Source organism: Theobroma cacao, chromosome 2, assembly GCF_000208745.1.
Source record: "Theobroma cacao cultivar B97-61/B2 chromosome 2, Criollo_cocoa_genome_V2, whole genome shotgun sequence".
NCBI lineage: Eukaryota > Viridiplantae > Streptophyta > Magnoliopsida > Malvales > Malvaceae > Theobroma > Theobroma cacao.
Window position 1 is genome coordinate 34,074,226 of NC_030851.1, and position 14,172 is coordinate 34,088,397.

The following is a 14,172-nucleotide window of genomic DNA, read 5'->3' on the forward strand; positions in this document are numbered from 1 at the left end:
GAAATGAGTTTATGCAAATAGCTTACTCTTCTAACACATAAATAACTGAACTTAGAATTATGTGTCCACGTGTTAATGTATTTGATTTGATTTGATACATCATTAATTTAAGAATAATTTATCTTGATTAAATTGATTATTTTCATTTATTTTAAATATATAATATTCTTGCTTTTTATATATTTGGGAATGAAATTTATCATAAAATATACACTTATTTTGTTATTTGGTTATGATCTTTTTCAATCCAAGCTCTTTGCAATATGTGTCGATAGCATATTTTATTGATAAATCCAAGATTTGGGCTTCTTGATTTAGTTTACTTTAATATTTACAATATTTAAAATTAGGTATAATATTTGAAAAAATTTTAAATTATTAAAAAAAAATAAAAATAAAAATTTATTTTTTTATAACATTCAATTAAGTTTTTATATTTTTATTTTGAATCAAATAAGTCTTTATAATTAAGAATTAACTAATTATTATTAATCAAAATACCAATTGTCATTTTATATTTATGTGATGTCGATGTTATGGATGAAAATATCTCATAATCATGTTATCTGTTACATCAACAAATCATGTTATCATTTATTATGACAAGTCAGTATTACGTGACATAAAATGACAAATAATATTTTAATTAGTAATAATTAATTAATCATTAATTGTGAGAGTTTATTTGATTTAAAATAAAAATATAAGAATTTAATTGAAAATAATAAAAAAATAAAGACTTATTTGAATATTTTTGAATAATTTAGAGATTTTTAGATATTTTACCTTAAAATTATTAAAAGATAATTGAAGAAGATAAAAAAGTTGGATAATTGTTTTATATTTAGAAAATGTTTCTTCACTTACGTCCCTACATAAATAGATATTCATATTTATAATAAATTGTAGATTATAAAGATGAAAACATAAGTAATATTTGATAACAAAAGGATGGCTAGATTGTTCGAAAATTTGTTAGTGATTATTCTTTTTAAGGCAAGCAAAGAATCATATATGAGCACAATTCGTGATTCTCATACCTCGGTTGCTGGCAAGTGAATGCGAAGCCTTTCCCACTTACGCGCTCTTTAAACCATTAAGGTTTGTACATGACTGAATCGGAAAATAAAATTACGAATTTATCGTAGAAATAAATATCAACAGAGCGGTAATCGCCCATAATGAGCTCCTCCAGAACACATTGGAAGAATTTCGGAAGAAGCATGCTGCATTGTTCCAATTGTGTGATTGTGGATGCTGATTATTTTAACGCATACAAAACAATCATGGGAAACCTTGCAGGCTTTTGGGTTTTCAAAGGGATCCAAGGCATGCTGTGGCTTTGGAGGTGGATATGGATTTCTCAACTTTTAACTTGCACAGTCTATGTGGCGTGCTTGGCACCAGTACCTGCAGCAACCCAACCCAGCTGGTCACATCCACTAGGATGGGATTCATCTCACAGAAGCAAGGCATCGACAGATAACTCGTCTCTACCTCCACAAAGGCTTTTGCAAGCCATTTTTTGCTCATCTAGTTAGTAAATATAGAAGCTTATGTAGACCACCCTGTCACTAGGGTGCTTGCAGAGTCCAAGGCAACAATTTCTTTCCCCAATAGACCTTTCTCTTCGTCTCAGGTCGATCGAGTTCCCTTGTATGTAAATATTGTCATTTGTCAATGTATAATTGGTCTCTCAACTGTAGATTGGTAGGTCTACAGAGCCCGGTGTTCACACTGATGAATCAAGAATGATGTATGTTTGATGTGCATTTCGACATATTCAATGCTATAGTGGCGGCTTTCATGGAGTCCATTTTGTATCAATCGTTGTATAGAATCATTTTCTCCCGCCGAATTAACTACGTCATGCAATTAAATTGGGAAAATTAGCTCCTAACCGCAGCTGAAGCCCCAAAGTTGTTTTGGTATACCAAAATCAAACGAAAATCAGCAGGAAAACAGATGGCACTGATTCTGCGGCAAAATGAACTATGGAAGACAACCAAATTGCACCGGTTTCTGCTGCAAATTTGACTGATTAACTGCGTTTGACAAGAAGCTGAGAAACCGATGGAGTGCACAAAGGACCAAGGGCAGTCAACAGAACCAGATGGAGTGTCCATTCTTCCTTCAATGGTCTTACATTCGTGTTTTTTTTTCCTTCTAATTAGCTAAATTTTGATTCATTTCACCATCCAATTCTTAACATTGCAACCCCACGAGGTAATCCCAGAGAAAATATAGCAACTCTCATAGCAAGAAATAAATAATTTTATAAGAGAGTTCTTGGTATCACAGCATGATGCTTTTTTCCCTTTCCTGAACCATTAAGATATGGTAAAGCCTGTAATCATTTTAAAGACGGAATATCAAACTACTATAACCATCTGTTTTATACATGATTTTTCAACCAGTCATTAAAAATTTTCAAAAAAAGACAAAGTCCACTCCTGATGGCTTTGGCTAATAAATAGTCCACTTCAGGGTGCTTTGCCAATCATTTTCAACAAATAATACCAGGCAATTGCAGACTCAAGTTTCAGAAATTTCAACTTCCATTAATACTTAACGACGGTTTGTTACACTGATGTTCATTTAACTTCCGAAAAGCATAAAATGGCACTGATTCTTTTCAGTAAGAAGCAGAGAGAATTGTCTTACCAACTCTATTTACATTTGATGGTCGGCCTTTTCTATCTGTACACCATTTTCTCAACTACTTGAAATCAAATTAGGTACTCGTAATATACCAAGAAAAGTGCATCCGGGTAATCTTTTGGAAGGCTGTTGATGTAGAGGTAGAAACGCAACAAGTCCTCCTTGGAAACTGTTTTATCGTCGACCACATCATCATTGCAAGTAAGCACCCATAAATCTTCAGAGTTAACTCTTTTCAAGCTACCACGGCAAAAAGGACAGGACTCTGATTTTGTATTCCTGTAATTTGGAGAGAAAACCATTAAGGGTGAAACTTGAAAGCATGGAGATGTGAGAGGAATAACAAGAGGTTTCCAGTTACCAATTGCGGTAGCATTTGATGCACATTGCATGACAACAATTGGGTAAGACCATTTTGGTGCATGGCTCCAAGCAAATCCCACATTCATCTTCCCTCTCCAAATCAATATTCCCAATTCTGTTATCTAATTCAACTCTTTTCTTGCCAGAGCTCCCCATGGTAAAACGCCCTTTCTTATCATCATCCAACTCCCCCAAGTAACCATGGAGCCTTTGAAGAGATGGTAATATTACACCTACAATTTAGTTAATTAGCAGAAAGCGATGATGGTAAGGTGAATAAATCATTATAGCTAGAAATCATGGTCATAAAACACCAAAAAAAAAAAACACTCAAACTATGATTATAGACAAACCATAAAACTCTCTAACTGTTGCCTTCCTTCCATGTGTAGATATCTTTGATCTCCCATCTGTATATACCTGTAGCATATAACATTGAAAAAAAATCTAAGGACACATAAAAATAAGTATGGAAATTAATTTGAACCATCCTTTAAGAATCAAAATAAGACACTTTTTAATGGCCTGATTTGGCATTACATAATATTAGTCACTTGCCATTCAAAAAAAAAAAAAAGGAATAAAAATAAGCCAGGGTAGAAAAATGAACCTTGTATACAAGAATGTGAAAGAGGTTTAGATATCTAGGGAGTAGACATATGCAGGAACAATCCATCCATTGTAGCAAAAATAGAAAGAGGGGCGCCAAACGATTGCACACCAACTTCATTTGAAGATGTGCACCACTCTTGGCTCTTGGAATTGCAGCAGCCCTAAAACCCCAAGAACGCAAACATTCTATTTATTAAAATTAATTTCCCTTAGATGAATTATAATGGAGACATCTAAATCACATTCTAACCTAATAATCACCAAAACATCTTAAATTCATGATGAGCTAAAGCTAGGCCAAACTTCCCAACTGTATTGTTTTTGAAATAAAATCCTATCATAAACATGCAGATATTAAAATACCATTAAATTACTGAAATTTACTTTAGCTCCTAACAGCTAAAGAAACATCAAAGTACAAACAAGCCAAACTAGTAGGCAGGGAGAGATTTTAGCTGGTATGAGAATTACTGGGTGACAATTCATTATACTAGGCCATGTGCTAAAAATCTGCAATTGGCTATACCCCCCTACAAGTTCACAGTCAGAGTACAAAAATATCATCAGACCAACCAAAGTCGATGATAAAGAGTAACGAAGAACATAAAAATTCAAACTGGGTACTTCCTTCTTTTTTTCCCACACAACTAGCAGGGCAGCTAAAAAATTATGCTTTTTAATCATGATCATGATCATCAAAACCACGCAAGCAACTAATAAACATAAACGAGAACAAGTCAACAACCCACTTCAGGGATGGTGAAGCGAAAAAAAATCAAAATACTAAATTTGCCAGACAATCAAAAACCCAGAAAGAGAACTTACAAAGCATTGGCATGCTGTATATCAGCCTCCAGTATTTTCAAAGAATCCTGATAAGAAGACTTGGACAACTGATAATACATCGTACTCTTTCTCTTGACCCCCAAAAAATGAACAGAGAAACAAAGAAACCTGTCAGGGTACAAAAATCTACAAAGAAGAGCAACTGGGTCTACCTTTTTTAAGAACCTAATCCACCAAAGACAACAGAAAGGAAGAGAGAGAAGAAGAAAAGAAAAGCAATGGCCTTTTGCTTCTCTCTTGCTTTACCCTTCTCACTTTATTCTTTTTCTGATCATAAAGAAGGCCCTCTGAAGGAAAAAAAACAACGAATACCAATAATACAACAACAAAGTGAAAAGACTTGTTCTTTGGGTTCGGAGGTTTAAAAAATTATGTGGTTAGTGAAAGAAAAGAGAGAAAAGAATAATGGGATACGTATAAGAATTGCGTTTATTTCTATGAAATGGTTGGGTTGGGGAAGCCCTCATGTATTTCTTTTGTTCTTATCTTAACCTTGCTTTTCTAGCCTTCTTTCCCTTTTTATAATCTGTCCAACTCTTATTTAATCCTTATTTTACTAATAATGCATCTGATTACAATTAAGATGATGATCTGTACAACTATTTTTTTTATTATAAGATCATAATTAAAATCGTCGTGGCATTATCTTATATGGATTTTTTGTTTATTCATTATTTTTATAGTTATTGTTGTATAATAATCATTCATCTAAAGACACAATAAAGGGGTGGGTATTCTAAATATTTTGGTGATAGTTAGATTTCTGATTCAAAGAAATCCCAAAATTTTCTGGTCAAATTATATTTTAGTTGGAACCATGGATTTAAAATTTGAGAACAAAATATTTGTTTATCTTTCGCAGACATGTTAATTAATGGTGTAGATTTAATCAGTGTGTGATTATTATTATTATTAAGGGTTTGTCAATGTTTTGCTTTATACCAAAGGTTGGTACAGGGCACACAAGAGAATCCAATTGGAGATAATTTAAACTAATAATTTGATCATTGTATGACAAATCCATATGGTACATGAAACACTGTAATTTCCACGTGGTTCTTGTTCAGTTTTCACATTAACTTTCTCACATTCTTTTGGGTTAAGCTAGATGACTGGACCAATCCCCTGAGCTTGGCGGAAAGGTCAAACTGTAGAGAAGGGTACACCTTGGGTATCTTTCAAAGTTTCAGCTTGACAAAGGTCTTTCCAGGACAGTTTTACTTGAATGTTTTTGTACGAAAACAGGTGTAGTGAGCAGTGCAATAATTTCCACATCTTTGATTGGCTTCATAAAGGCAATTTACTTAAAGTATGTAAAGTAAGTACCAGAAAAGATAAATATTTTTGTGAATCAGTTCACTGTTTTTCACAGTGGCTGTATCATAATTGAAATCAATGATCTGCCCATCTAGAATTTTCCCATAAAAATGCTGTTATTTGGGTCAATATGCTACACCCATTTGCATATCTGACTGCCATAATTTCACATGTGTTTTGTTTGGTCTAGAAAGTTGGAGTTGGACTACAAATTTCCGAAAACAACACTCTTTCTGTTTCTATCTTGTATTGCATAGGCAGTGTAAAAGACTATATTTCCTAAAAGCGGTAAGCCTGTGTTACCGTAGTTGCTGCATTCCAAATATACATGCCAAGTATCCAATAAATTGCAGTGATATCATGATACTCAAAAGATCAGCAGGTGTTGCTACAAAATTATCTAGCAGATGGGACTAGGCAGCCGTTGGACAGGTCAGGGCTCTCAATTTCAAGAAAGCTTGCAAGTAATGTTTTCCTGGAAGATTGCCCCCTGGAACCACCAGAAGCTAATTTTTTATTCCCTTCGTTCCCTTTTTCTATCTTGATTGCATCTTGAATAGCCAATATTATTTCCTGCATCTTAGGGCGGGAGTATCCATGTTGTTCAACACACTGGATAGCTACTTCAGCAATCCTCCAAATAGACTCAATTTTTACATTCCCTACCAGAAAAGGATCTACAACGCTAATCACATCGCCTTTATTTATTAAGGATCTTGCCTGCAAAAGAACAAAGAGCTCAGGTGTTTTGTGCTTCAGTTCACAGCAGAAATCTAAAAAAAAAAATGTATGAAAGCAGCAGAGAAGTTTACCCAGTGTACAATGTTCAATTCCGCACCAAAATCTTCCACTGATACTGGCTTCTTTCCAGAGATCAGTTCCAGAAGAACAACTCCAAAACTGTAAACATCACTCTTTTCAGTCAATTGTTGACTTGCATAGTACCTGTTACAACATATGAATGATTAGCTAAGCACATGAAGAAGAAAAAATATAATTGTTTGCGAAAGGGTAATTATGTATAGCTTACTCTGGATCAAGGTAGCCAACTGTTCCTCGTGCAACACTTGATACATGGGTTAAATCTTCTTCAGCTTGCCTTGAAAGTCCGAAATCTGACACTTTTGCTCTCATATTAATGTCTAGAAGGATGTTGCTTGTTTTTACATCTCGATGAATGATACTAGGACTGCAGCCAGTGTGCAAATACTCGAGGCCTACAGAAATCTAATTTGTGTTTATGCTTAAAAACCAAATACTACTGCAACAGTAAATGAGAACTTCAATACCAAACCTTTGGCTGCGTCCTCTGCAATTTGTAAACGAGCAAGCCAGTCCAATTGCTTCTGGTTGATTGAACCTGCCATGATATCCATAGATTTTAAATTGTTTTGACCATACTGAGCTTCTGAAAAAAAGAGAGATGGAAGATAAACAGATTTATTTCTCCATAGAGAAGCAGACCATGGATGTGATCCCGCAAGGTTCCATTGTGCATATATTCGTAAACTAATATCCGCTGATGTGCTTCTTCACAGTATCCGATTAGAGGAACCAAGTTTCTGTGATGGATTCTTGACAAGAGGGCAACCTGCAAGCATGTGGTCGCCATCAGTTAAACAATGTACTGTGAGGTAAATACGAAAGCTTTAGTTCTATATTGAATTCTTTAAATTATTTCGGTTAATCATCAATAGTTATACCTCTTGCTGATTGAGCATTTTACTTCCAGATAAAAGATCATGTCATTAAAAAGTTTTAATTGAATCAGTGTTTGCACAGCAGCCATCGCTATGCTGTCTACCATGTAAAATATTTACAGAAAGAATATTCCTTCAGGTCAGGTATCTGCTTTATTGGTTGGATTACCTAGGGAAGCCAACTACATCTAGTATGGATGGTTTTGAGGACAAGGAAAAGCAAACCATGGATCCTTCCAAGAGGCCTGCATGGCCACAACAATGTTGCAACAAAGCCATAGGAAACTTTCAGCACACAAATTTAGTTCATGAAGATGCTCTCACTCTCCTGCCTTTTGTTTTTAACTTAACTTTATAGCATAATGGGAGAATCTCAACTATTCCTTCCATTCGAAAATGATAGAACGTTTCTTTGGGCACCTGCGGATACAACTGAGGATATAGGAATCTAAACCTCTGATGTTCTCTTTAAAAAATGCTCTGTCAAAATTCTGAACTCGTATTGCAAATAGGAAATTTACAGCTTTTGCATAGGGCAAAAGGAGAAAAAATTAGTCCATGTTAAGGAGTTGGCTTCAAATTAGTACTCCCTACTGCAGGTACGATGTTAATGTATTCATTATCTGTGGATTACTGAGGTGAATTCTAATCCATTTTAAAATGGAACTATAGAAGGTAACAGTACAGCCAACAAATTATAGGTTTGCTATCACATGAATATGTAAAGAAAGTTAGAAGAACATGGCTGAATTGCACGTTACCTCAGTCACAAATTGCTTATTCAAATGGCTAGACGAATCGCCCATTGTCTTGACTGCTACCTCTTTTCCATCTTTCATTTTGCCATAGTAGACAGATCCAAAACTTCCTTTGCCGATCTTTTTGCTGAAATTGTTAGTTGCTTCTTCCAGCTCGGACAATGGGATATAGTATGCTACACCTTCGTCCAGTAAATGCCCCCGGGCAATTGAATAGGTTGTTGAGGGTTTGGCTCTAGAGTGCAAGGCATGACCTGATGAAAACAGGAATCAGGTTGGAAATGTTAAGGTCTGCACATTGTATAATGGCAAGTAATGAGTGATTAAGTGTGCACACCATTTTCATCACATTTCTGGTGAGACATCTTCCTTCGAAGATTACGGAACAATACTAAACTTCCCAAGAAAAGAACTAGTAGAACTGCAAGCACTCCAATCGAGGTTCCCAGTATCAACTTAAGACGCATTTTTCTCTGTGCCTCGTTACGTAGTCCAGCATTACCTTCATAGCTGCAAGAGAAGACATATAGCTGTTTATAAATTTGCTGACTGGATCACATTGAACTGCTATAAAATTTGTGACATGTAATCATAATTTTAGGATTATAGTACCAAAAATGGTATATCAGGGTGGCCATCTCCTTGCCCTAGAGTCTTTCAGCAGCACTAGTGTAGAGGGTATCACGCTACCATCATTTGTTGGTGAAACGCGATCCCAAAAGAGTTCGGTTCTTTTTGTGTAAAATAGTTTTAGAAGTCATATAAACTTTGTGAATTGGTGCATGTCTGTGTTGTGAAAATGAGCATTGTAAAATCTAAGATGTCAGTTGGGAGAATACATTTGACAGCTTTTCATCAGGTTCATTTTTGTTGTTTCTGATTCTAATGTAACATGACACTATTTTTTTTTTCTTTTTGAATAGCAACTAAATCATTCATTAGAGAGAGGGAATAAAACTTCACCTCAAACTCAGCTATGAGCAAAAGATAACAAAAAGTTTTTAAACATGACACTATTAACAGTTATGAAACTACAAACAGTTATGTCTTTTATCTACTAAAATGGAAAAGGCAAATCACTCCTACAATATGGACCACTTTGCTAGAGCTTAAGATGAATTGCAACTAAAACATACTCACTTGAAAGTTATTTTCCTGTTTAACAATGCTTGGGGTATTTCCCCAGAAAAAGAGTTGTTCTGTATGTACCTGCAACATAGAGATTCCCCTATTACTGAACCTTTAGATAGATATATATATATCAGGAAAAAATGCCCAACCTATCTGCTTCTATTAGCATTTTGTGGAAAACAAAACGTGCACTTGTTTGTTAAAAGATCCAGAAATAGCTAAGAAATCAAGAATTCTACATACAATTCTTGCAAGTTAGGCAATCGACCAAGGTAGGAAGGTAGTTGACCAGTAAGTTTATTGTTCTCTAGATGTCTGCATGCACATTAAAGGATGCAAGTTAGGAACCAGTCAATACTCATTACAAGCTCAGAATGGAACAAGCATTACAGTGAAAAGCACAATCCTGAATTCCTGATGAAACTTAATAGAAATGTATACCATGAAGTGGAAAGCTTACACAATTTTTAGATTGATAAAGTTACTCATATCAGGGAGTGGCCCTGTTAAGGAGTTGGAGTCCAACCACCTAAAGAAGATGAGAGCTTTTCAGTGGACTGTAGTAGGATAAATTGCAAAAAATTAAACCTTAGATGTTTGCGTAATAACACTTACAACTCAGTCAATTCATCCATGTGATTAAACTCAGAGGGAATTTGCCCCTTCACATTCTGTCCCGAGAGTGCACTGTTCATCAGGTTAGTAGAATTAATTTCTGCATAACTCTTACAATATGAGAAATTCTACGCTTCTGCATTTATGCTTTCAATGTTTAACATGCGAAGAATTTTAGTACCACATGTGTAATCAACTTGCTCAACCCCTACTCTTACTTAAGGGAAACATGAAGAATTATCAGATCCTGGTAAGTATGAGAAACCGGTAGTGGTTCTGGAAAAATAGGTATTTCTAGTTCAAAAATTCATCAAATTCTCTGAAGAATATAAGGACCAGTGTAAATGGCAAGTAACAAGGTTGTTTTGATAATCATAGATATGCAGAGCAGGAAAGTAAGTTCTACAATGAACAAGAAATTTACCAACATGAATGCATTACATTTTTGTTATTCTTGGTGGCGCTGTTGAGCTGCAAATTACCCATTCCCAATGAGCTGGAACACAAGGATCACCTCCTTCATTCGCCCAAACGCTTTCAGCAGACATAGAGCGAAGGGCATTGAGAGCGGTCACTGACAATTGAAGAAACAGTGAGTCATCAGCTCATCTTGCGAAGCAAATTCCTTGAATATACATGTTTATGTGCATTATGATCAAATTGTTATTTGCCATGCCTAATTATTCTCTCCACTACAGCTGCGCAAACAGCTGGAAAAGTTTTATATTCAAAACACCCCAAGATCATCTTACCATCTCGCCTGTCAGTCTTCGCAGCAATCTGCTGGTATTTACTTATCTCAATTGCATTAAGGAGGGGTCCTCTAGTAGAATCGTTGGTCTTGGTAAAGGAGAATGACAGAACGAAATCCAGGGAAACGTTCATGTAGCTGGGTTCGTAAAGAGTGCAGCTCCCATTGGCATTCTCAACTATGTTTACTACAGCATTGCTATAGTCAGGAATGTAAGGCTCTTGCAGTCTGAATTTCCGGGTTTCATTTGGAGCCAAGTCTTCAATTTCAGCAAAGTATGCATAGGCTCGAGCGTTGGCAGGGAAACCTTCCAGGTTCAATCTGTAGCTGAGCTCTCCTTTAGTGCCAACAACTGCCGTTTGCATTACTTTAACAGGTGGATATTCTCTAGTCATTATGTCAATGTTCTTTGATGTCCTGATTCTTTCTGTTCCAGGGGCCACTCCTACAAGAAAATTTTGTCTCCTATCAAGATCAGATTCCCAAATTCTGTCGTAAGGATCATCTGGGTACCTGTAAATGCAGAGCCCATTTTGATAAATTAGCACTGATGCCACCAATTGGCTGTATATATTTGCAGTAAAACAAGCCATGATGCAAAGCGGTTCAACATGCTAAAATTGAAGAGCATCAATTCGTTCTGTTTAGCCTGTGCATCTAACTGCTTTTCTTTTGCTGCTTTATTTTGCGTCAAGAACTTGCAAACCGGATTAAAAACGTTTCTCACCAAACTATTGTCAGATACAAAGGCAGAGGATATTTACCTGACTACGTCCTTAGTTAAAGCACCAAAGTTCACTCTAGCTGCAACGTTTAAGAAGAAATTATCCTCATAATCTGTGGCATACATAGAAAGATTCAAGGGCCGGAGCTCAAGAGTAGATATAAAAGGAGAACCAGTTGTTGCACAGCATATGCAAACATCAATAGAATCTGAGGGTGCCCTGATGATCATTTCATTCACATATATTCTGGAGGCATCCTGAATTATGACAGTTGCCCACTCAGTCGCATCTAGATAGAGCCCAAATTTTGGATATGCATCTTCATTTTCAGGGCTGCCATACTGAAATGTTGCACGAACTAGGTACCGCCTTCTCTCCTTGGTACTCAAGTTGTAACAGTACTTCTTGTTGTCTGAAGGAAAGTCTCTTCGAGTTCGATACTGCATCCAGTTTCCATTGGGATTTTTCACTTGTATTAGTTTTCCATGTTTCATGATATCGATATCTGAACTCCATCCTAGTCCAGTACTAGGATCAGTGTAGTTACTTGTGCTTCCACAATCTAAACTGGTAAACTCTGCAGGTCACAATTAAATTATGGTGATATATAATATTCACTGCTCTACTTAGAGCAACAAGAAGGAAGAAAATGGTAACAAGCAACGTTGAGTTCATTTTGATATCTATTCTCAGCTTCTTTGCCTAATCCTTCACTCATATTACATGGCAAATGACATTTTAGAGTATGAATGCTCCACTTAGTTCATACTATTACATAAAGTTGAATGAACAAAACAATCCTGGAATTCCATGAATACACAGATTAGGAACGAAACATACCTGTAACTTGGGACACAACAGAGGATATAAAGTGGAGATACAGTGTCAGGATTAGCTGTGTAAATAAAGCCATTGAAGATCAGCAAGGCAAAACTGATTCTTTTGATCTTTTATTTTTAGGCCTATGATTTCACTAAAAGAAACTGTGGGTTTTGAGTTGAGCATCTTAACCCATCTTTACTCCACTTACCCTTCACTTTTTTTCTGATTGATGAGTTTGTGAAATGTTCATTCACGTTTGTTTCTTTTTCTTTCTTTCTTTTTTATTTTCTTTGATATTGGAATCTCCTTTTCCCAAGAATTAAAGATTCCATGCTTACTTTTGGAGAATATATATATAAAGAAAGAGGGTGGAAAAATGAAAACCTTGTAGCTATTGAGCATTAATCTCTTTCTATTCTCAGAAAGTACTATCAAACAGCTCTGATGGATGATTTATTACAAAAGTTTGACACATGAGACTCAAGTCACTCAACTTTGACCATTCCCTTGGACAAACCAAATAAAAGACACTGAACCATTTCCTCTCGGAAAACATTAAACTACTAATGGTTAAAAACTTTATCAGCCCAAGGAAAAGCTAATGGTGTATTCTATTTACCAAGTAGTACTGTTTTGTTGGTTATGACCGTGTTGGACAGGGATTGGAGAGGGAAGGTTAGCCATGCAAAAAGCATCTGTAAAGAAAGTACGAGTAGGCAATGCAATGTAACCCCTTTTAACTTACTATCTTACTTTATCTTTAATTTTGCTTTTGCTTTATGCAAACCCAGATACTCTTTTCATGTCCCTTGGCCCAACTTGTCTGCAGCTTTTGCGGCTTTAGGAAAAGTAGGAAAGATGGAGAGTTCTTTTCATGCAAACATGATATCTAAGATGGGTCCCCATTTTCCATCCTGATCCAATGGGTTTTTTTTACTCTTATTTTTCTTTTATATCTGGTCAAATAATCCAAAGGTCTAACTTAAACAAATTCTCGACAACTGGACACCTCAGTCATGGATGATTGTTTTTTTTTTTTTTAACGTTTTAAGGATTGGTTTTCCCACCAAATCAGGATTTTGAATGGAGCAGTGACTTCCATGGCCCGCTAGCTTAATATGGTGAAGGAAATTGCTGGTATAAAATTGGGTTTCCCTTATTCATGAAGAAAAGTGGCTCCAAAGTGAAATTTCTTATTACTAAAACAATACAAAAAAGAGCAAGTTCTTGGCAAGTGATAAGTTTTTGTACAATTGCGAGAAACAAGTAGGCATTAATTTCGAGAGCAACATCAGGTAAAAATGGGCGTCAACTGTTTTATGTTACAGGGAAGAAAAAGGTTATAATCGAAAAAGATGTTTCAATTTGTCTTGGTGAGGTGATGTAATACGCAATCTCCAAGGGTCCCCCCATGAACTGGCTAATTAATTTTAGGAAGTTAGCCCAGAATTGACGCGGTGGTGCGGATACTTCTGGACCGCCTTCTCGTCTTTGTCGAATATAAAAAACAAAATCAAAAGTGGGCCTTCCATTTCGGCTTTCGTGAGGTTTACATGTTCGAGGCCGTTCGTGTGACCCATGTCTGAGTTTCCCTAATCAATGTACGACCAATTAATTATAGTTGATGTCCAAAATTTGGGAAGCCTGCCCCATGTTTTGTGTCGTTTTTGGCAGAATTAGTCTCACTCTTTGCATGTTAGCATGTACCAAATTAATGGGGCATGCCATACTAAAAAGGAACCTAGATGTATTTAATCTGTATATGCTCAACTCATCAACTCCAATAGGTTTTTTTTTCCCCTTTCTTTATGCAAGTCTTTGGTGGACATGAGAACCCAACAGGCCAAATTGCTACTAGTAGATGTACCTTT

General features: G+C 35.9%; 2 protein-coding genes across 2 annotated transcripts; both read right to left on the reverse strand.

Moving 5' to 3' along the window:
* LOC18609654 lies at positions 2,541–4,940 on the reverse strand. The gene is made up of 5 exons (XM_007044882.2): positions 4,462–4,940; positions 3,635–3,797; positions 3,378–3,444; positions 3,023–3,257; positions 2,541–2,940 (listed from the first exon to the last, which is right to left on the reverse strand). The coding sequence occupies exons 1-5, from the start codon at positions 4,539–4,541 to the stop codon at positions 2,730–2,732; spliced, it is 756 nt and encodes a 251-aa protein (XP_007044944.1). The 5' UTR covers positions 4,542–4,940; the 3' UTR covers positions 2,541–2,729.
* On the reverse strand, positions 5,869–12,647 carry LOC18609655 (probable LRR receptor-like serine/threonine-protein kinase At1g67720). The gene is made up of 15 exons (XM_018116183.1): positions 12,320–12,647; positions 11,519–12,056; positions 10,756–11,267; positions 10,445–10,577; positions 10,004–10,075; positions 9,849–9,917; positions 9,632–9,703; positions 9,398–9,466; positions 8,595–8,767; positions 8,261–8,511; positions 7,264–7,390; positions 7,094–7,159; positions 6,830–7,016; positions 6,612–6,744; positions 5,869–6,519 (listed from the first exon to the last, which is right to left on the reverse strand). The coding sequence occupies exons 1-15, from the start codon at positions 12,390–12,392 to the stop codon at positions 6,196–6,198; spliced, it is 2,799 nt and encodes a 932-aa protein (XP_017971672.1). The 5' UTR covers positions 12,393–12,647; the 3' UTR covers positions 5,869–6,195.